Source organism: Schistocerca nitens, chromosome 6 (assembly GCF_023898315.1).
Source record: "Schistocerca nitens isolate TAMUIC-IGC-003100 chromosome 6, iqSchNite1.1, whole genome shotgun sequence".
In the NCBI taxonomy this organism is placed as follows: domain Eukaryota; kingdom Metazoa; phylum Arthropoda; class Insecta; order Orthoptera; family Acrididae; genus Schistocerca; species Schistocerca nitens.
Window position 1 is genome coordinate 392,222,962 of NC_064619.1, and position 21,319 is coordinate 392,244,280.

Below are 21,319 nucleotides of genomic sequence, written 5' to 3' on the forward strand. Positions count from 1 at the left end.
GGATCTTTTTTTCCTCCACTTCCAAGTCAGTAATCCGTCCCTGCAGTTTGTCGGTTTTATTAATGTTCACCCTTTATAACTGATTCGTCTCAATGGGCAATAAGTCCACCACCTTCATAGCAGTTGCACAATTATGTTCAGCCTTCTGCGGGAATTCAAAGCAGTGAGCATGGAGAACGTGGACGGGGGCTGCGGACAGTGTTAGGTGGGAGTGTGGGTCGGAAGAGAGGCGTCCCGCGGTAGCCCATGCAATGACGATGAACACTGAGTCCAGATGGTGCAGTGGTTAATGCAGCTGCCTAGTAAGTAGGAGATCCCGAGTTCGAATCTTGCTTGGGCACATATGTTCACTCGTCGCCGCTGATTCCGCGTAATGCTCCGATACAGCTGACATCAATTTTTCCTTCCCTTTCATTTCTCCCCCCTTCACCTTCAATTTACATAACATGTATCAGAGCTGCGGATTCCGCGTGTCGTCTGTTCTTTCCGACGTGTGCGATAGAACAGACACCACGCATTCATATATAATTTTCCTCTGCAGTGTACATTCTCTAGCGAATGAAAAGCAGCGGTAAGTGCGGCGTGACGATAGGTTGGACTTACCATGTACAGCGCCAGTGAGACGGGCATCTGGAAGGTGTGGTAGGCAGTCTTGTACTTGGTGATGAGGTAGTAGCGGTCCATGGTGAACAGCTTGAGCGAGCGGTCCCTCCGCGTCTCGATGTCCAGCAGCTGGCCGATCACCGCCTTGTGGCTCACCTGCAGCCAAAACACACAACGATCAGCCTGACGTCTAAATACTTATCAAAAGGCCTGCAACATGATTTAAAGGAAACGTACGTGAATCATTTTTACAATTACGTCTCGAAAAGAAATCCTTAACTACTAGAAACTTCTTTAATAAATAACGTTGGTTGGTGTAAGAAGAGTGTTCATGCTGACGTCTCGTGTAGTTTCAGTCTCTGACAAAAGTTACTTGAAGAAGAAGAACGTATAACACGAAACAATATTGCTGTTTAAGTATTATGTCCGTCGTTCGGACCTACATCGACAACTTTACTAAAAAGCTCTCTGGTATATCTAAAGAATCTGTCATTACAAGCCACGGTATTGTCCACGCACTTACTTCCGGAAGCCGTCACTTACTCTGATGATCTTTTAGACGTAATGGGAGGAAACTGAAGAGAAAGTCTGAGACAAAAACGAGACAGTGAAATTGGTCTCGACAGACCAGATACAGGGATAACAAACAGCAAACAATAGGAAATAAAAGCACACTTGTTGCTAAAGGATTGTCACAGAACAGGAGCAGAATGCTCAATCTAAGAGAAGAAATAAGTCAGTAAAAAGCAAGGTAACCTGGTATTCAGGCCGGTTCCTAGAAAAAATGCCGTAATTTAATATTCATAAAAAACCACGGTTAATTGGTGTACAATACTGATCCAACATACACACTCAGCCATTGACAACCGTATCTGACTTACTGAAAGAGTGGTGTTATACTAATTTGGTAAACACTGCCGATATTTTACGTCGGTGTAGGAGAATTGGCTGAATTATAGCGAATTTGTATTGCAGGTATGCACGAGGCTGGACAGTTCTTCTAAAGAATTTCCCTATACGTAGAACATGTGTGTCAGCGTTGATATTGTTGGACCAAGATAGGGGCATGGTGTTGTTCGTTCTGGCTAGAAGTGGACACGACGTAGTGACTGCAAGATGGGCGAAAATATCCTATTATCAATTGTCGATCGGATGACAGCTGCGGAACAAATTAGTACCTATGGCACACTCAGAGTTTAATCTGATTATATCTGTCACTGTTTGCTGGTGTAAAATTAGTTTTAGCAAAGAGACGAGAACCTGCCTTGATGTCATTGACGGTCGTTTGCGAGAGCTGTGTCATTCAGTGAGTAGACAACTCGTGGCATATTATACAGGATACAAAGATCGCACAGTTCCGACGCTTCTCGAGCTAACACTGAACAATGAAAGACGCACCCAAAACATTATTGAGACCATTCCATCGCTGTTCCTCCAAGGCGTGTGTGACGTGCTCTTCCAGCAGGATAATTCGTCTTTAGCTTACACGTTAATTCCTCTTCTCTGTACGACCCACCAGAATTGTTCCTAATATATATATGAGACGCGATGAAATTGTCTAGTTCGGTCTGCATTACCGGCATCATATATCATACCTTGACCAATTGCAATAATAAATGCAGGGGACGGGGCCGGCCGTTGTGGCCGAGCGGTTCTAGGCGCTTCAGTCCGGAACCGCGCTGCTGCTACGGTCGCAGGTTCGAATCCTACCTCAGGCATGGATGTGTGTGATGTCCTTAGGTTAGTTAGGTTTAAGTAGTTCTAAGTCTAGGGGACTGATGACCTCCGATGTTAAGTCCCATAGTGCTCAGAGCCATTTGAACCATTTTTTTGAAGCAGGGGACGGGTAATAATAGCATCAGAGAAGGCAGTTGACACCTATGTGGTCGTCTCTATGCATGATATGAGGCCTGCTTTGTAGCTAGTGGAAGGTATACCAGATGCTGAAAATGTTATCCAACACAGTCTGTACAGAGATTTATGATTCTGTGATTACGATAATTTACAAATGAAAACTACCCTCGAACCATAAGCCTTGCCGCCATGGGGTGTCTTCTGTTTCTCAACATTACAGACAGCTGAAAGACGGACACGATAAAGTAAAACAAGGATAACGGAATGCAGTCAAATTAAGTCAGGCGATGCTGACCGAATTTGGTTAGAGAATGGGGCTTTATAAGTAATATATGAGTTTCGCTATTTGGGCAGCAAAATAACTGATAATGGCCAAAGCAGAGTGGATGTAAAATGCCGCCTGGCAATAGCAGGAAGAGCATTTCTGAAAAAGAGGAGTTTGCTAACACTTAACATAAGTTTGACTGTTATGAAATCTTTTCTAAAAAGTACTTGTTTAGAGGTAGCTTTGCACAGAAGTAAAACATGGACGATAAGTGGCTCAGACGAGAATAGAATAAATGCTTTTGAAATGTGGTGCTGTAGAAGAATGCTGAAGGCTAGATGGATAGATCGAAGAACTGATGAGGAGGTACTAAATCGAAATGGAGAACAAAGAAATTTATGGCACAACATGACTATAAGAAGGGATCTATTGACAGGACGTACCCTGGGGCATCAAGGAATCGTCAATTTGGTAATGGATGGAAGTGTGTGAGTGTGTGTGGATAGGGAAGGGGGGCAGAGAGGCGAGAGGGGTAAAATTGTAGGAGGAGACCAAGACATGAATACAGTAAGCATGTTCAGACGGCTATTATTCGGAAGGACGAAGCTTACACAGGACAGAATAGCTTGGAGTGCAGCTTCAAACCAGTCTTTGGACTGCTGAAACAACAACAGGATACAGGAAAAGTGATGAGACATCATGGAATAACTTCCATGGTACTAGAGGGAACTGTAGAGAGTATGAACTGTAGGGGTAGCCAGAGATTGGAATACGTCCAACAAATAACGGAGGAGGGTGCAAGTGTCGCTCTGACATGAAGAGGTTGCCACAAGAAAAGAATTAATGGCAGGCCGCATCAAACCAGTCGAAAGACTGAATACAGGTCATAGCTCTCAGATGCTGCGCAGATTTCTGGAGCCTTGGGCTGGGTATTACGTTACTCGTGTGATCACAGGTGGTTCCTAAAAACTAGGTGACCGGCCCCGAAGTAACAGACTTAACTGAGCCTCTGGCGCCGCCGCGTTCTCCACGGCCGCGTCGCGTGGTGCAGCGGTAACTGCGCATATCGAGGGAATGTGGGCTGCCACTGTTTACACTGCGCAGCTGGCGACCCGCATTCTCCCTGCCACTGCCGTAATGGTTCCCGGAGACAGAAACGTAAGTTGAGAGATCTTCTTAACACACCGTGAGGGAATGGAAGTATTACACCAAGACTGAACTCCACCACATCGATACCCCAGGATTTCTATGCACGTGGGATATATTGATTAAAATTTCATGCGAATTCATGCTTGTTTTCAGTACAGAAAATACCATTTCTACATATGAAAAACAACGCTGTTGTTGTTGTTGTCAACAGTCCAAAGACTGGTTTGATGCTCCACTCCAAGCTATTCTGTCACGTGCAAGTGTCCTCTCTCTGAATAACATCATTTGAACCTCCTTACTGTATTCATGCCCAGATCGTCCTCTGCAATTTTTACCCCTCACACCCCCCTCATTTACGGAACTGATGATTCCTTGATGCCTCAGTATACGTTCTATCAACCGTTCCCAACTTTTAGTCAAGTTGTGCCATAAATTTCTTTTTTCTCCCATTCGATTCAGTACCTCATCATTCGATGTACTAAAAAAATGGTTCAAATGGCTCTGAGCACTATGGGACTCAACTGCTGAGGTCATTAGTCCCCTAGAACTTAGAACTAGTTAAACCTAACTAACCTAACGACATCACAAACATCCATGCCCGAGGCAGGATTCGAACCTGCGACCGTAGCGGTCTTGCGGTTCCAGACTGCAGCGCCTTTAACCGCACGGCCACTTCGGCCGGCTTCGATGTACTAATACAATCCTTACCATTCTGTTGCACGATATTGCAAGTGCTTCTATTCGTTTCTCGTGCGAACAGCTTATCACCTCCGTTTAATTTCCATGCAAAGGTGTACGCAATATACCATAAGGAAAGATTTCCCGAAACTTAAATTTATGCTAAATGTTAACAAGCTCTCTCCTTTTTTTAGAAATTATTTTTTTTACTATTGGTAATCTGCATTTTATTCCTCTCTACTTTCGCCATCAACAGTAACAGTGGTGCACAAATAGCAAAACTCCTCTACTACCCTGAGTGTCTCATTTCCTGATCTGGTTCCCTTAGTATCGTCTGATTTAACTCGACTACATTTCATTGCCCCTGTTTTACTTTTGTTGGTATTTATCTTATAATCTCTTTTCGAGATAGTATCCACTCGGTTTAAACGCTCTTCCAAGTCCTTTGCCATCAGTGACAGATTTACGATGTCATCCGCAAACGTCAAAAGATTTAATTTTTTCCCCTGAACTTTAATTCCTTTTCCAAATTTCTTCTTGTTTTGCTTGAATCGTTCTTCAATGTACAGAGTGAATAATATGAAAGGTAGGCTACAATCTTGTGTCAATCCCTTCACAACCACTGCTTCCCTTTTATGTTCTTTGACTTACAACTGCAGTTTGGTTTCTGTGCAAATTGTGAATAACTTTTCGCTCCTTTTATTTTATCGCTGCTACCTTCAAAATTTCAAACCTTTTAGTCCAGTCAACATTGTCATTAGCTTTCTCTGAATCTACAAATGCTATAAACGCGGGTTTATCTTCCTTCAATCTACCTTCTAAGATAAGTCATGGGGCGAGTCCCATCTCATGTATTCCCGAATCTCCCCAGAACCCGATCTGATCTTCCCCAAGGTCGACTTCTACCAGCATTTCCATTCTGTAAATATTTAGTGTCAATATTTTGCAACCAGAAGCTATTAAACTGATGGCTCGTTAGTACTCACATCTCTTGAAGTTTGAAGGTATTTCCTCTGTTTTATACGAGGGGCGCCCAATAAGTTCAAAAATGTTCAAATGTGTGTGAAATCTTATGGCACTTAACTGCTAAGGTCATCAGTCCCTAAGCTTACACACTACTGAACCTAAATTATCCTAAGGACAAGCACACACACATCCATGCCCGAGGGAGGACTCAAACCTCCGCCGGGACCAGCCGCACAGTCCATGACTGCAGCGCCTCAGACCGCTCGGCTAATCACGCGCGGCCGCCCAGTAAGTAATGCACCACTTCTTTTTCTCGGTCAGTTTCGGTTTAAACTATGCGGAATTTGTTGCGTGACGTCGTGGCATATTCCCGCTTCACCGCTACAGTTTCCTAAAGTTCCGATAGGTGGCGGCGCTTTACGTAGCCTTCAAAATGGCGTCTGTAACGGAGGTGCATTCCAAGCAGAGAGCTGTCATTGAGTTTCTTTTAATGGAAAGCAGGGCATCACAGATATTCATAGGCGCTTGGAGAATGTCCACGGAAACCTAGTAGTGAACCAAAACACGGTGAGTCGTTCGGTGAGGCGTCTATCATCGCAAGGTCGCGCAAAGGTGTCCGATCCTCCGCGTGCCGGCTGGCCGCGCAAGGCTGTCACTCCCCTCCACCACTTCCACATTTCAATCACAAAGTTGTTAATTCGGACTATAGCTTCGCTTCAGAAAGCATATTTACACCCCCGAGCCATTGTACAATGCCTGGCGAAGGAGACTACGTATCAGTATTAGCGAGTTTCTGTTTCACTGCATTCGCATGTTCAACGAGAGGAATGTGACAGCACTTGTATATGCCTACGTACGTGGCCTTATCTCTCTTCCTCTTATGACCCGTACCCGATATACATGATAGTGGCAGCAGAATGGACACACTGTCTACCTCAGATATACATTCTCTAAGTTTACCTAACATTGTTTCCCGACACGTATGTCCCTTTTCTTCCATAGATGTTCCCCGAGCATCTCTGTTACGCTTTCGGTTGGGCAATTCTGACCTATAAGAATCCTTGTGGCGCGTTTCTGAATTAATTCGATACCTATAGTCATGCCTGCTTGATAAGGACTCCAAACGATCGAGTAATATTCCTACTGTAGAATTGATCGCACCAACGTCTTGTGTTGGGTTTTCCTTGCAGAAGGACTGCATTTTCCTACAAATACTCTTTCCTACATATAGTTCTTCTTTTGCCTTCCATAATACTGATTTTACTTGATATTTTTGACGTCATCTCTTTCTCTTTCTAATTGAAGGAAATGGGGCTGACTTTTCATTAAGACAATGGACTCGTATTTTGGATGGACGGAGATAAAACCCGCACCTGGCAATTCTGGCTTGGGTTTCGCTGTTTTCCATAGATCTATTCAAGTAGAATATCGGGGCAGTTCCTCTACCAAATTCACGTCCTCTTTCTACCTCCATTTCGAGCTACATCTTCAGGGCTACTATAAATGGTTCATTCGTTTTCAAAGCCCTATATTCCCTTGTGTTACATGTACAAATGTGATTGACGCATGAATAGAACCGGAAACCCCACCAAATTTGCATTTTGCACTCTACATATGTTCTATAAGTGCCCCTCCGGTCAAGCAACACTCATCCGAGCTGTAGTCAAATGGTTCAAATGACTCTGAGAACTATGGGACTAAACATCTGTGGTCATCAGTCGCCTAGAACTTAGAACTACTTAAACCTAACTAAGCTAAGGACATCACACACATCCATGCCCGAGGCAGGATTCGAACCTGCGACCGTAGCAGTGGCGCGGTTCCGGACTGAGCGCCTAGAACCGCGAGACCACCGCGGCCGGCGAGCTGTAGTCAATACCTTCTGTAGCAACATCCTGTCAATGGTCATCACAGCAGGACTGATGCGTTCTCTGAACTGTTCCAGTGTTCTGGCCCTGGGGATACGTAAACATGGTCCTTAATGTACCCCCCCCCCCCCCTCCCTTGTTCCCCGAAGGAAAAAGTCTGGAGGCGTCAGGTCAGATGGTCAGGTGGTGTGGAGGCAAAGGGAACAGACCTACATATCCTCACCACTAAGCCCAATCCAGGGATGCGCAAGTTCGTCGTTGAAGTAGCGACGAACATCTGTGCTCCAATGAAGAGCAGCTCTTCTTGTTGGAAGATGAAACTCTCGGAATCAAGAGTCACAGTCTTTTCATAGAAGAAAAACACCCCATACAACGGTTGTCGGTAAACCTCCCTATGAGATCTAATTTTTCAGATTTTTTTCGTTGTGCCCATTTCGAGACACGCACATGGGACGAAGTAATAAGTTGCTCTCGGAATTTCAATACCAAACTGTCCGCAATCCACAACGCCTCTCTTGTAGTGTTCCGACACTGCAGTTTGTCGAGAATTTTCGTAAATGATATCGAATCGACTAAACGATCCCGTGAAGAAACGCGCCGCTCTTCGTTGGATCTTCTGTATATCTTCTATTAATGCTGCCTCATAAGGGCCCTAGACAGATGAGCATTATTAAAGCATCGGTCGAACTAGTTTTTGTAAGCGACTTCCTTCGTGCACGAATTACACTTCTGTAAGGTTTTTCCTCCGAATCTCAACCCGGCATCTGCTTTCCCTGCAGTCGGTTTTATATCGTCCTTCACTTTAGGTTGCTCCAGATGGTTACTTTACTGTTTCCAGTGATTCGTCATCGTTAGTTTAATTATTGCACACGTTGCATTTATTTAAGTTCAGGTTCACATCACTGCCCCTGCACCAGTCATCAATCCTCTGCAGGTCTTGCTGAAGTTTCCTACAGTTTCCTGGCGTTGCTACCTTGTTACAGACAACCGCATCATGCACAAAGAACGTCATGGAGCTTCCGACATCCACTAGATCATTTGTCTGTATTGTAAACAGTGACAGTCTTGTTCAAACACACTGACGGAAAAAAATTTCAACACCAAAAAATAATGAATGTAGAATAATGAAATTTCTGGAATACATTTGTGTAGGTAACATGCTTAAGTGATTAACGTTGCAAGATCGTAGGTTAATGAAAGCGCGAGGTAAGCAGGTGCAAATGTGAGATTCTGGTACATTAATAGCCCGTGCAAACACCAGAATGTTTAATGCAAGCATGCAAACGTTCATGTAATGCAGGGTGCGATTTGTGCTTTTATCAGTGGGAGGGGGGGGGGATGTCTTAGGGGGTTAGTAGAATTATATATGTTACTAGCTTGGACCGTGGCGTTACGCATGGTTAAACAGCTATTTGTAAATAGATGTTAATGCCGAAACTCACTATTCACGCGTATGCACTATCAGAAAAGCCATCCCTTGTTATATCTTTAAAAAGTACATTATAGGTAAAGGTTATTTACAAAATCATCTACATACAGGTATACGAGGGGAATTCAAAAAGTAGAGGCACATTTGTGAAAAGCTGTACTTACTCTGATGACAGAAAACTGAAACATATTAATAGTAAGACTTATTAAAAACTTTCAGTGTTCGGCTCCACAAATTTAAATTATATGTAAAGTTTTACTTCAGTGCGTGGGAAAAAAACATCCCAGTTTGGGATGCATAAACTAAAACCAGAGGAGGGGATGGTCTGATGCAGAGGGGGGGAAATCCCCCCCATCCCCCCCTGCAAATCGCACACTGATGTAATGTGTAGTATAGGTGCAAGATGTCAATTTGTGGGATGGAGATCCATGCCTGTTGCACTTGGTCGGTCAACCCAGGGGCGGTTAATACTGTTTGTGGATGACACAGAGGTTGTCGTCCGATGATGTTCCATATGTTCTCGACTGGAGACAGATCTGGTGATCGAGCAGGCCGAAACAACATGGCAGCACTCTGTAGAGCATGCTGGGTTACAACAGCGCTATGTGGGCGACCGTTATCCCGTTGGAAAACACCCCATGGAATGCTGTTCATGAATGGTAGAACAACGGGTCGAATCACCAGACTGACGTACCATTTTGCAGTCAGGGTGCTTGGGATAACCACGAAAGTGCTCCTGCTGCCATACTAAATCGCATCCCAAATCATAACTGTAGGTATAGATCCAGCATGTCTAGCTGGTTGCAGGGCCTCAACTGACCTCTTCCTAACCCCAACACACCGCCATCAGTGGCACGAGGCAGGACCAGCTTTCTTCAGCAAACACCACATATCTCCACCCCACCCTCCAACGACCTCTTGCTTGACCGAACACGATCGTTTTCTTTTATATGAATGCGTGGTGTCTGTTCTTTCGGACATGTCCGAATAGGTGGTGTTCGGTGGGAATGTAGGTCGGCCTTGAGGCGTGCCGAGATGGCCCACGCAGTTGTGATAGCACTGTGTCCCGGATGGCGCAGTGATTTATGCACCTGGCTAGTAAGCAGTAGATCGCGGGTTCGAATCTCGGTCCGGCACACATTTTCGCTCGTCGCCGCTGATTCCGCGCAATGTCCCGATGCAGCTGACATGAGTAATCCCTTCCCTTGGCTTTCCTTTCTCCCCACCCCCAACCTAAATTTTCAAACGATGGTCTTCCCTCGCGGTAGCGTCACGTGGCTGTCCGGAGCCCGGTCTTCTTGCGACCGTATATTGCCGTGAACACCGCTGCCAACAGTCGTACACAGGAGTTACGTTCAATGCCAAGTCTCTGTGCAATATCGCAGAAGGAACACCCTGTTTCTCGTAGCCCTATTACATGAACTCGTTCAAACTCAGTGACGTGTTGATAATGGCGTCGTCGTCCCATTAAAGGGATTCTTGACCAGCATCAACTTACCTCGTCCAATCTCAAAGGTAACTAAAGCTCACGGCCGTTGCAGCGTTTATTTTTAGCAAACCTAACCTGCACCGTCATACATCTACATCTACATCTACGTGATTACTGTGCTATTCACAATAAAGTGCCTGGCAGAGGGTTCAATGAACCACCTTCAAGCTGTCTCTCTACCGTTCCTCTCTCGCGGGAAAAACGAGCACTATTAGCGCCACTCTTATGAGTCTCGCGCGAAATCTGAATAGACATAATCTTCCTGATGTAGAAACACGCATACCAACTTCCGTTAATATCACACAACTGCTTCTTGGTGTTGCGATGTTTTTTTCCTTTTTTTTGTCATCGATGTAATTTACGGGAATGGAGCCAGGTGACGTCTTCGACAACCGCCAATAGGTAAAGACCGTCATTTTTTAGGGGCACAAATGGAGCAAGGAAGCACTGAGCAAGGGAACTTAAAAACCTCGGTTTGCAGAGCCACCACACAACCAAAGGATGACACAAACAAAAAGATGGAGGTTTTTGCTTAAATTCTGCGAGGAACCCACTCTCTCCCTTGTCAAGAAACATAGGGATAGAGTTATTGCTACCGTCGAAATATCGAAGACGTCACCCGGCTTCATTCCCGTGAGTTATGTGAAGATTTCGGGGTAAACTCATGTTTCATAATAACGGTCCTATCACACTTCCTCGGGGTACTATTGAATTTATCTACAATGAGATGACAAAAGTCATGGAAAAGCGATATGCACATATACAGATGGCGGTAGTATCGCGTTGACAAGATATAAAAGGGTAATGCTTTGGAAGAGGTGTCATTGTACTCAAGTGACTCATGTGAAAAGGTGTCTGGCGTGAATATGGTCGCACGACTTGAACTAAGAGACTGAACGCGGAACGGTAATTGGAGCTAGGCGCATGGGACATTCCATTTCGGAAATCGTAAGGAAATTCAATATTCCGAGATCCACGGTGTCAAGAATGTGCCTAGATAGATTTCAGGGGTTAACGCAGTGACCGACGACCTTCACTTGGCGACTGTGAGCAGCTGCGTTCGCGTAGAGTTCTCAGTGCTAACAGAGAAAAAACATTGCGTGAAATAAACGCAGAAATCGATTTAGGACATACGACGAACGTATGCGTTAGGACAGTGCGGCGAAATCGGGGGTTAATGGGCTATGGCAGCAGACGACCGATGCGAATGCCTTTGCTAACAGCACGACATCGTCTGCAGCGACTCTCCTGGGCTCGTGAGCATATCGGTTGGACCCTAGACAATTGGAAAACCGTGGCCTGGTCAGAGGAGTCCCGATTTCAGTTAGTAAGATCTAATGGTAGGGTTCGAGTGTGGCACAGACCACACGAAGCAATGGATCCAAGTTGTCAACAAGGCACCGTGCAAGCCGGTGGTGGCTCCATAATGCCGTGGGCTGTGTTTACATGGAATGGAGTGGGTTCTCTGGTCCAACTGAACCAATCATTGACTGGAAACGGTTGTTCAAATGGTTCAAATGGCTCTGAGCACTACGGGACTTAACATCTGAGGTCATCAGTCCCCTAGAACTTAGAACTACTTAAACCTAACTAACCTAAGGACATCATACACATCCATGCCCGAGGCAGGATTCGAACCTGCGACCGTAGCTGTCGCGTGGTTCCAGACTGAAGCGCCTAGAACCGCTTGGCCACACCGGCCGGCGAAACGGTTGTGTTCGACTTCTTGGAGACCATCTGCAGCCATTCATGGACTTCATGTCTCCAAACAATGATGGAATTTTTGTGGACGACAATGCTGCTTCTCATCATGCCACAATTGTTCACGACTGGTGTGAAGACTATTCTGGACAGTTCGAGCGAACCAGATCGCCCGGTACGAAGCCCATCGAACATTTATGGGAGGTAATCGAGAGGGCGGTTCGTGCACTAAGTGCTGCACCGGTAACGCTTTCGCCATTATGGACAACTATAGAGGCAGCATGGCTTTATATTTCTGCAGTGAACTTGTTGAATCCATGCCACGTCGAGTTGCTGCACTACACCGGACAAAAGGAGGTCCGACACGATATTGGGAGGTATCCCATGACTTCTGTCACCTCAGTGTAGAGACCTGTCGATTTACTAAGTACTTCAGTCGAATTAAGCTTTATTTGCATCAGTACAACTGCCAAGAGAATAAAGTGGTGCGAGTTTAGAATGTTGTGGTGCGGTGCCTGGCTGGAGCGAAAGTAGAGGCGTTCCCAGCGGCATGCAGCAAAACACGCACGTGCCGCTTGACTGGCGAGGTCGACGCCCAGCGGTGCGGGTCGCGGCTACAGCTGGTGCGGCCACTCCTCCGCAGATCGATGCAGCCCCAGTGACACGCTGCCCAGCTCCCTGTCCCACTACCTTCTTACTCCCGCACGATGAGTATCGTCGTTCGTTATACAACAAACCACAGAAGAAATATTACGCTGTAACGTACCGACGACGACGACATCATTAGAGACGGAACACAAGCTAAAACGACTTCAGATAACTATGGAAAATAGAACTGTGGATGGCCGCATGAGATTTACAAGTATACCTACCCAAGGGAGTTTGATCGGATTTGAATATGTTGATAGTGTAGAGCAAAATAAGAGACACTTTTTTCATACATGCCCATACAACCATTGAAAAAGGTGCAGTCTAAGATTTCTGAATGGATACCCTCGGAAACGGTAACAGAACAAAACAGTAAAAATCAAATGAAACTTCTATGGTTTTTAATGTACGCCACAACGGTGCATCGAGATTTGTCGAAGAATTAATTTCTTCTAAATTCCCTCCTCCTCCTCTCCCCTCCTTCGTCCCTCCCCCCGCCCCACCCTCACCCACTATTTTGCTTCTCATTATGACATCTGACTAACAGTAAAACGTGTAGCTTCGTTAATACCAAATTTAATCTCATATGATAAAGTGGTATTCCAAAGACGTATTTTTGATAAATAAGCTATAAATATCTCTATACTGCTGTGCGCGTGCTGGATATGTGTCCGCTCCGGTGCCAGTTGTCACGTCGACTTGTTTAATAAGACTTTCCCAAATAAATACACTGAAGGAAAAAACATCGCAGCACCAAAAAGGAGCTGTGCGTCATCAACGGAAATTGGTACGCGTGTTGCTACATCTGAAAGACGATATCTATTCAAATTTCGCTAGTAGCACCACTGTGAGGATGTAAATCAGCTTTGTTTCAAATACCCGCTGCATCGGTCGTGAGCGTTCGCTGCTTTTGTGATTGGACGTGGTGAGATGACGCCAGTCAAGAATGCCTTATGGCGACAACGGCGCCATTATCAACTCCTCTCTGAATTTGAACGATGTCGTGTAATAGGGCTACGAGAAACTGGACGTTCCCCCCTGCGGTACTGCAGAAAGACTTGGCAGTTGTGTACCCACTGTGTATGAGTTCTGGCAGCAGTGTTCTCGAGAATGTACGGTCGCAAGAAGACCGGGCTCCGGACGGCCACGTCACACTACCGAGAGGGAAGACCACCGTGTTCGGCGCGTGGCTCTGGCGCATCGTACTGCATCTGCAGCATTCTGAACAGCAGTTGGCACCACAATGACACAACTAACTGTTACAAATCGGTTACTTCAGCGACAGCTCCGAGAAAGATTCCACTAACGCCAAACCACCGTCATTGGCGCCTTCAGCGGTGTCAAACAAGAGCTCACTGGAGGGCAGCGTGGAGGTTTGTTGTGTTTTGTGATGAAAGTTATTTCTGCCTTGGTGTCAGTGAGGGCCGTGTGTTGGTTAGAAGAAGGGCAGTTGAGAGCCTGCAACCAACCTCTCTGCGTGTTAGACACACTAGACCTCGACCTGGAGTTACGGTCTGGGGTGCGATTTCGCGTAACATCAGCAGCGCTCTCGTGATTATTCCACTCATTGATTGCAAAATTGTACGTCAAACTGGTGATTCGACCTGTGGTGCTGCCATTCGTGAACAGCATTCCAGGGGGTGTTTTCTAACAGGATAACAGTCGCCCACATACCACAGTTGTAACCCAACGTGCTCTAAAAAGAGCCAACATGTTGCCTTGGCCTGCTCGATCACCAAATCTGTCTCCAATCAGCCACATATGGAACATTATGGGACGATATCTCCAGCGTGAAAATGAGCTCCGAACTTGGCTTGACGCTTCATTCGCCTCAAAACCGCATGATTTCTGTGGTGTCACCGCCAGACACCACACTTGCTAGGTGGTAGCCTTTAAATCGGCCGCGGTCCGTTAGTACACGTCGGACCCGCGTGTCGCCACTGTCAGTAATTGCAGACCGAGCGCCACCACACGGCAGGTCTAGAGAGACGTCCTGGCACTCGCCCCAGTTGTACAGCCGACTTAGCCAGAGATGGATCACTGACAACTACGCTCTCATTTGCCGAGACGGTAGTTAGCCTAGCCTTCAGCTACAATTGCTACGACCTAGCAAGGCGCCATAATCCTTTGCTATATATATTGTGGTTATAACATGTATCATCAAGAGCGATGTTCTACAAATGTGGATTAAAGTTAAGTATTCCAGAAGCTACGTACTTTTCTTTATAGCATTCCTTACGTATCCTGTTTCAGACCTCACGCCAGCCTGCGTGAGTTTAAGCGCGTGCCTTTCGGCTTCCTCTCATTGTGTCTAGACTGTCTTGTCTAGACACAACAATTTCTACAGTCGCGGAACCGAAAACTTACTCCAGCGTTGGCAGACTGTTGTAAATAGTGAAGGAGAATATGTTATTAATGGTTAAAGTATCCGTTATGTATATCTGTTGAATCTGATGTGTTTATTATATTCATGGAAAAACTAACAAAATGTATACATGACCGACACCCTGATCTTATTGTACAGATGGAAGATGTAAACATGGTTGATATGAGGACAGTATACTCTTAAAAGGAACGATGCTCCGACACTCTTCATAGCAAGCTATCTCCTGAAAATGACATGTTTCTGGGCGCTTGACGTGTTCCCACCTCTCATCATACCAGGCTACGTCCAGCATTGTCGATCATTATCGTTTTGATGATCCTGGCGTTGTAGTGTGAGAAAGCTTAATGTTGTATGAGGATACTGACCTCCAGATTTTTGAACATGGTATACTCATCGGTAAACTTATTGTGTCACTGTAATCCTTCTTTTCAGTGGTGATTTCGGCTCTGACTTCATTTTTATGGATGAAAGTGCACGCATCGAACAGCGCAGTTGGAGAAGCTCTTGGAACAAGAGGACATACGGCGAATGGACTGACGTTCCCGATCCCCCGATTCAGATTCCACAGAGCACCTATGGGATGCGCTAATGAGATGTATTGCAGCACGTCCACATGCACCAACGATCATCCAGCAGTTGTCCCCTGCGCTGGTGGACGATTGGAACACCCTACCACAACAACCTTATCAACATTGTGGCCAGCATGGGGGCACGTTACAAAACAGGCATTGCCGTCCGTGGTGATCACACACCCAATTAAGAGCCATGTCTCCCTTTTTGTAACGTTCAGGGGACCATCATAAATCGCGGTGACTTCACTGTATTTACTGTCTTTGAATAAAAGTGTGATTTCTGTTCGTCTCGTTGCATATTTCTTTAAGTTACTTTCTGTGCTACGTCGTAGCCAGTCTTTCTATGTATGGTCCAAGTTTCATCGAGCCAAGTTTTTTGACAGTAACACACCATGTTAAAGCTATTTTCGTCCTTACGTTTTGCTCACCAGTGTATTAGAAGAAAACAAGTCTTATTAATAAAGACAGTAGACTATCAAAATCGATGATGGCAAGAGGAGTGGACTCAATCTGTGTGATGGCAATTGAGGAGCTACTTGTTGAAAAGTAGCGACTCCGGTCACGAAATCTGACAACGACCGGGAGAGCGGTGTGCTGACCACATGCCCCTTCGTCTCCGCGTCCAGTGACGCCTATCTTCTGAGGATGACATGGCGGTCGGTCGGTACCGTTGGACCGTCCGAGGGCTGTTCGGACGGAGTTAAGTTGTAGCTCAGTTTAGAATTTTAAAATTATTGTTGCCTGTAATAATAAGTATGCTTCGATAAAAGTGACTGATGAGCTTAATTTCCATCAAAAGAACACACTTTCAACGAAAGCAATTCGGCAGATATAAAAAATTCACGGTACAGCCGCTTTTGACACATTTCTCGCACCTAAATAACTAATTTTATTTATTTATTTTTTAATGATGTATACGAGATGGAGGACTAATCAATGGAAATGTCCAACGAGTGTACTTTTTCCTAACTAGCAATAAGATGTTTCTGTAATGTTTTGGGCGGTCATATCGTGATTTTCAGTGATTTCTGTCAACCAAAGAGAGCTGTAGAGGGTACAAACTGTAGGGAATGTGAGATTGGAATATTTCAACAACTGTTGGGTGCAAGTTCTAGTCTCCAATGGGGAAGTTGTCACAGGACAGGAAGTCGTGACGAGTCGCGTCAGACAAGTAAGAAAACTGATGACGCAAAAACTTGAACACTCTGCAATTAAAGATAACTAGTGAAGGTCTATGAAAGCGGTCCCAACTGTACGCTTGAAATAACTGGGACTAGATGAACATGACGGTGATACAGGTTATATTCCTGGCGTCTACAATAACTATCCTTAATCTGTCATTCCAGTACGTGCTGGAAAAGAAACTGCGAGCTGATTAACCTCGGCATCTCAAGGAACTGGAACAGTTTCTTTTTGAAGATGTATACAATGTCCTTTAGACAATTATTTAGAATTTAAAAATGTTAATTTTATGTTACACTCAGGTTCTCTCTCACCACTTTCCGTTGGTGGTTGTATTACTTTATCGAACCCTGTCTACTCAGAGCTCAAAAATGGTTCAAATGGCTCTGACCACTAAGGAACTTAACATCTGAGGTCATCAGTCCCCTAGAACTTAGAACTACTTAAACCTAACTAATTTAAGGACATCACACTCATCCATGCCCGAGGCAGGATTCGAACCTGTGACCGTAGCAGTCGCGCGGTTACAGACTATTTATTTATTTATTTGTTCGATATAGTCCGTTGCGTTTGGTCTGGGCGGACGTCGTAAGACATTCGTTCAAGTTGATCGTTGATTCCTTGACTCAGTTTTTTTATTACAGAGAGCACGCAGCCCTCTGACCAATCAAGCTGAGCTACCGTGCCGGCAAGCCTGAAGCGCATAGAACCGCTCGGAATAACGGCCTGCCTACTCAGAGCGTCAGAGTTGTTTACGATGCACTATAGTTTATAAAGGACGCACATAAACATACATCACAAACAGAAGTCACATACTATATGATGGTTAGAGGTACTCAAAAGCTCTGTTTGCCATTCCGCAAACCAATGCCCACTTTTGTGTTAAGAGTGATATCTGGAAGATTTGTAGGTACACTCTAGGTATAGAAATTAGCTTATCAACGTACGGCCGCGCTAGTTGTACATCGTGACATATCGGTATCATAAAAGTAAACATTGGCAACTGTAAGCTATAGAAATCAGACTGTTCTGAGAGGTATGGCTATGTGCATATTATTTTTGTTCTCTAGCGTTGAATTTGCCAGATAAACATTTAGGAACCTATTCCAATGAGTCGGTGATCAAGGCTGTTGCACCTGCCGGGGGCGATTGCATAGTGATCACGGAACTGGTTGCTCCTGGAGTCGGACTACTTGAACGACGCTCCAGCTTCTAATCACCGGCATCCCAAAGAGTTTTTACTGTCATTTGTCGCTTTTCTCACCGCTGACAACGTTTTGTGTATATGAAAAATGCTGAGTGCCACAGCAGTCCAGAGTCCATGGCACTTCATGAAAACCGATGGTACTATTACCTCTTCATTATAGGTGTCGGGCTAGCACAAGTCTGAAGGCAGCAGGCATTAAGCATCTGGGACCAGTTAGACGACCACGATCAAGCACGCTAAGATTAGTTATCTTGTTTCTCACGTTGGCGAATGTCTTTAGCAGGCTCCGAGTGGCTGATTCTTGGTACTGTTCGATTACACATCGGCAACAAATCACTGGAAAAAGTAACTATCGTAATATACATAGGAGTAACCATCGAGAGCGAGCTAAACTGGAATGATCACACAAGAAAGGAGGAAAAGCATAGCAGACGGCTGACTGAGAAAATCTTAACGAAATACAATCCATCCGCGAAAGAACTGCCCTACACATCTGCATCTACACTAATACTCCGCAAGCCACCTGAAAGTGTGTGGCGGAGGGTAGTTCTGATATCACTGACTGACCTCCCCCCTTCCCCGTTCCTTTCACGAATGGCGTGTGGGAAGAATGGTTGTCGATAAGCCTCTGTATTAGCTCTTATTATCGAATTTTCTCGTCGTAGTCACTTAGTCACTTCGTGAGACGTATGTGGAGGGAAGTAATATGTTGTCCAACTCTTCCCGGAAAGTACTCTCTGGAAATTTCACTAGTGAACTTCACTGTGATGTACAACGCCTCTCTTGTAGCGTCTGCCACGAGTTTATTGAGCATCTCTGTAACGCTCTCGCGCCGACTAAACGATCCCGTGACGAAAGGCGCCGCTCTTCGTCGGATCTTCTCCACCTTTTTTATCATTCCTATCCGGTAACGGCCCCAGACTGATGAACAATACTCAAGAATCGATCGAACAAGCGCCTTGGAAGCACTTCTTTAGTGGACGAATTATACTTCCTCAACACTTTTTCGGCCGGTTCTTGTATATGCTAATCAGTCTGGGACCCTTACCTAGTTGGATTAATAGAAGAGATAGAGAACAACCAACGAAGAACATCGAGTTTCATCACCGGGTAGTTTAGTCAGCGCGAGACTGTTACGAGGATGTTCTACAAGCTCCAGTGGCAAGGTTACAAGAAAGGCGTTGTGCATCGCGAAGAGGTTTACTGTTGAAATTCCTAGAAGGTGCGTTTCTAGAAGAATTGGGCAATATATTAATTCCTCCAACATATGCCTCACGAAATGACCACGACGAGAAAATCAGAGAAATTAGAGCTCATACAGAACTTTACCGATCATAATTCTTCCTACGAGCTATTAACGAATTAAACAAGCAAGGAGGAAAGAGATGAGCTAATGATTACGAGAAGTATCCCCAGTCATATGCCGTAAGGCGGCTTGCGGAGTATAGATGCAGATGAGATGAAATGACCGTATGCCGATAATGCATCTCTTTTTATTTGACGCCTCTTCAGCGACTTGGGCGTCGATGATGATGGTGACGGTGATGAAACAACATAACACCCAGTCGCCGAGAGCATAAAATCCGATTCCGCCAGGAATCGAACCCGGGACTCCATGAGCTAGAGGCAGCAAAGCCTCCATGAGTTTAACTGGCCAGTGTGCAGATACGCCAGGATTAAAAACGCGCTGCGCATTTGGACCAGCTGGTGAGCTCCAGACGACATGAAGGCATGTAGGACATAGTGACTGTATAGCAGGACTACCTGACACGTGCAGAGACGCACGTAGCTCCTACAGTTTTGATTCATCAGCCGTAAATTTCCCACGTGTTACGCATATCCTTCGGGGCGCTGGCCAACCGCGCGTTGCCGCCACTGCGGCAGGCCAGGTGCCCGAGGTCACGGAACCTCAAGTCTTTCGCGGCCGGCAGAAGCTGTCTGGGGCTGGCGTAACACTCCAGGTCTGCGCGCACCAGTCTGGCTCGCTTTCACCGCACAGGAACAATGCACTGCCGCTGTGGCACGCGCCAGCGGCAGGTAACGCGATACGCAGTAAACACCAGACACTCTTTGCTGCGAGTGGCGTCAGCTGGACGGCTACCGTAATAGCTGCCCCCCCCCCCCCCTCTCCATCCTTCCCCACTGTGCGCGTACGTGCGTAAGTGCGTGCGTGCGTTTGTGTGTGTGTGTGTGTGTGTGTGTGTTAATATGAACAGACCTGTTGCGACAATCTGACACTTCTCAAATATATTCGTCGGTCGTACGGAAACTCTCAGCTTGTGTCCCTCCTCTTTCCTCAGCGTAGTATGTCAAAAGTGTGTTTGTGTGCCGCGTAGATGACTTTCATGATTGCTGGTGGTATGTAGCGCAGTTTTGTAGTAACTTTGTGTACGTTCCACTTGGATTCTTTCAAGTGTGATTAACTCTGACGTTCCGTGTTCGGGTTGCGGTCTGGCACACATTTTTAAATTACAACCAAATTTCAGTCTGCCAGGAAGTTTCAAAACAGTGCACACTCTGCTGTAGAATGAAAAGTTCCCTAGACTGTCGTTAAGTCTTTTATACAGAGTGAACAACAACTCCACCGACAAACAGTCAGAGGTGGCAGTATGGTCCAAAACAAGAAAAAAAGTCTACTAATCATGAGCTCTAAAATGCAACCTTTAGAGTTTGTTGGCAGCAGTGAGACATATCTCTTCTACTGAAAACTCTTTGCTTTCCAGAAAGGGCGAGTCAGGAGGAAAGGTACAAGCTTTGACTCTGAACAAAAAAACTTCATATGAAGATCTGACTCTCAGAACTACTCCGGAATCACCGAACCTTGCCTGTCCCTTTCTTAGCTCATTACGCAAGCCAGGCACGCAGCCACAGAAGAATTTGACGCGCATTAGCTGCCCGGTATGGAGAGAATACGAACAAGGTAACTGACGCCTAAATTGTCTAATCACTGAGGCTGTTCATAATCAGCACTGATAGTTTCAATCAGTACAAGTATGTCTCCGATTCCAAAATGAATTAAAGAAATGCAATAAAAGTTGGACGAGACGGTCCAGAACACACTGACGCTTTTCAAGCTTGAATTTCAGAGCAATAATGCAAGTCGATAAACAAACCCGTAGCAGATAGATTACGAACATATGAAATGTAAACTTATCTCTGTAATCAGCTGTGTCTCTGTAATCCATAAAAACCGGACACATGTTATATGGAATGTTTTATTCAGATTAGTCTGTACTACCATCTCTTCAAATATTTACTGTTCCCCCTGAAACACACTGTACATGAAATAATGACGGACAGCAGCACTCAGTGTCTCGGTAAA

General features: G+C 45.4%; 1 protein-coding gene across 1 annotated transcript in view; it reads right to left on the bottom strand.

The window, feature by feature from the left end:
• The window catches only part of LOC126263032 (farnesyl pyrophosphate synthase-like), a 258,758-nt gene that overhangs the window by 58,063 nt on the left and 179,376 nt on the right, over positions 1-21,319 (bottom strand). The window contains exon 5 of the mRNA XM_049960000.1: positions 604-759. Coding sequence (XP_049815957.1) covers positions 604-759 — 156 coding nt within the window. The remainder of the gene's footprint in view (positions 1-603; positions 760-21,319) is intronic.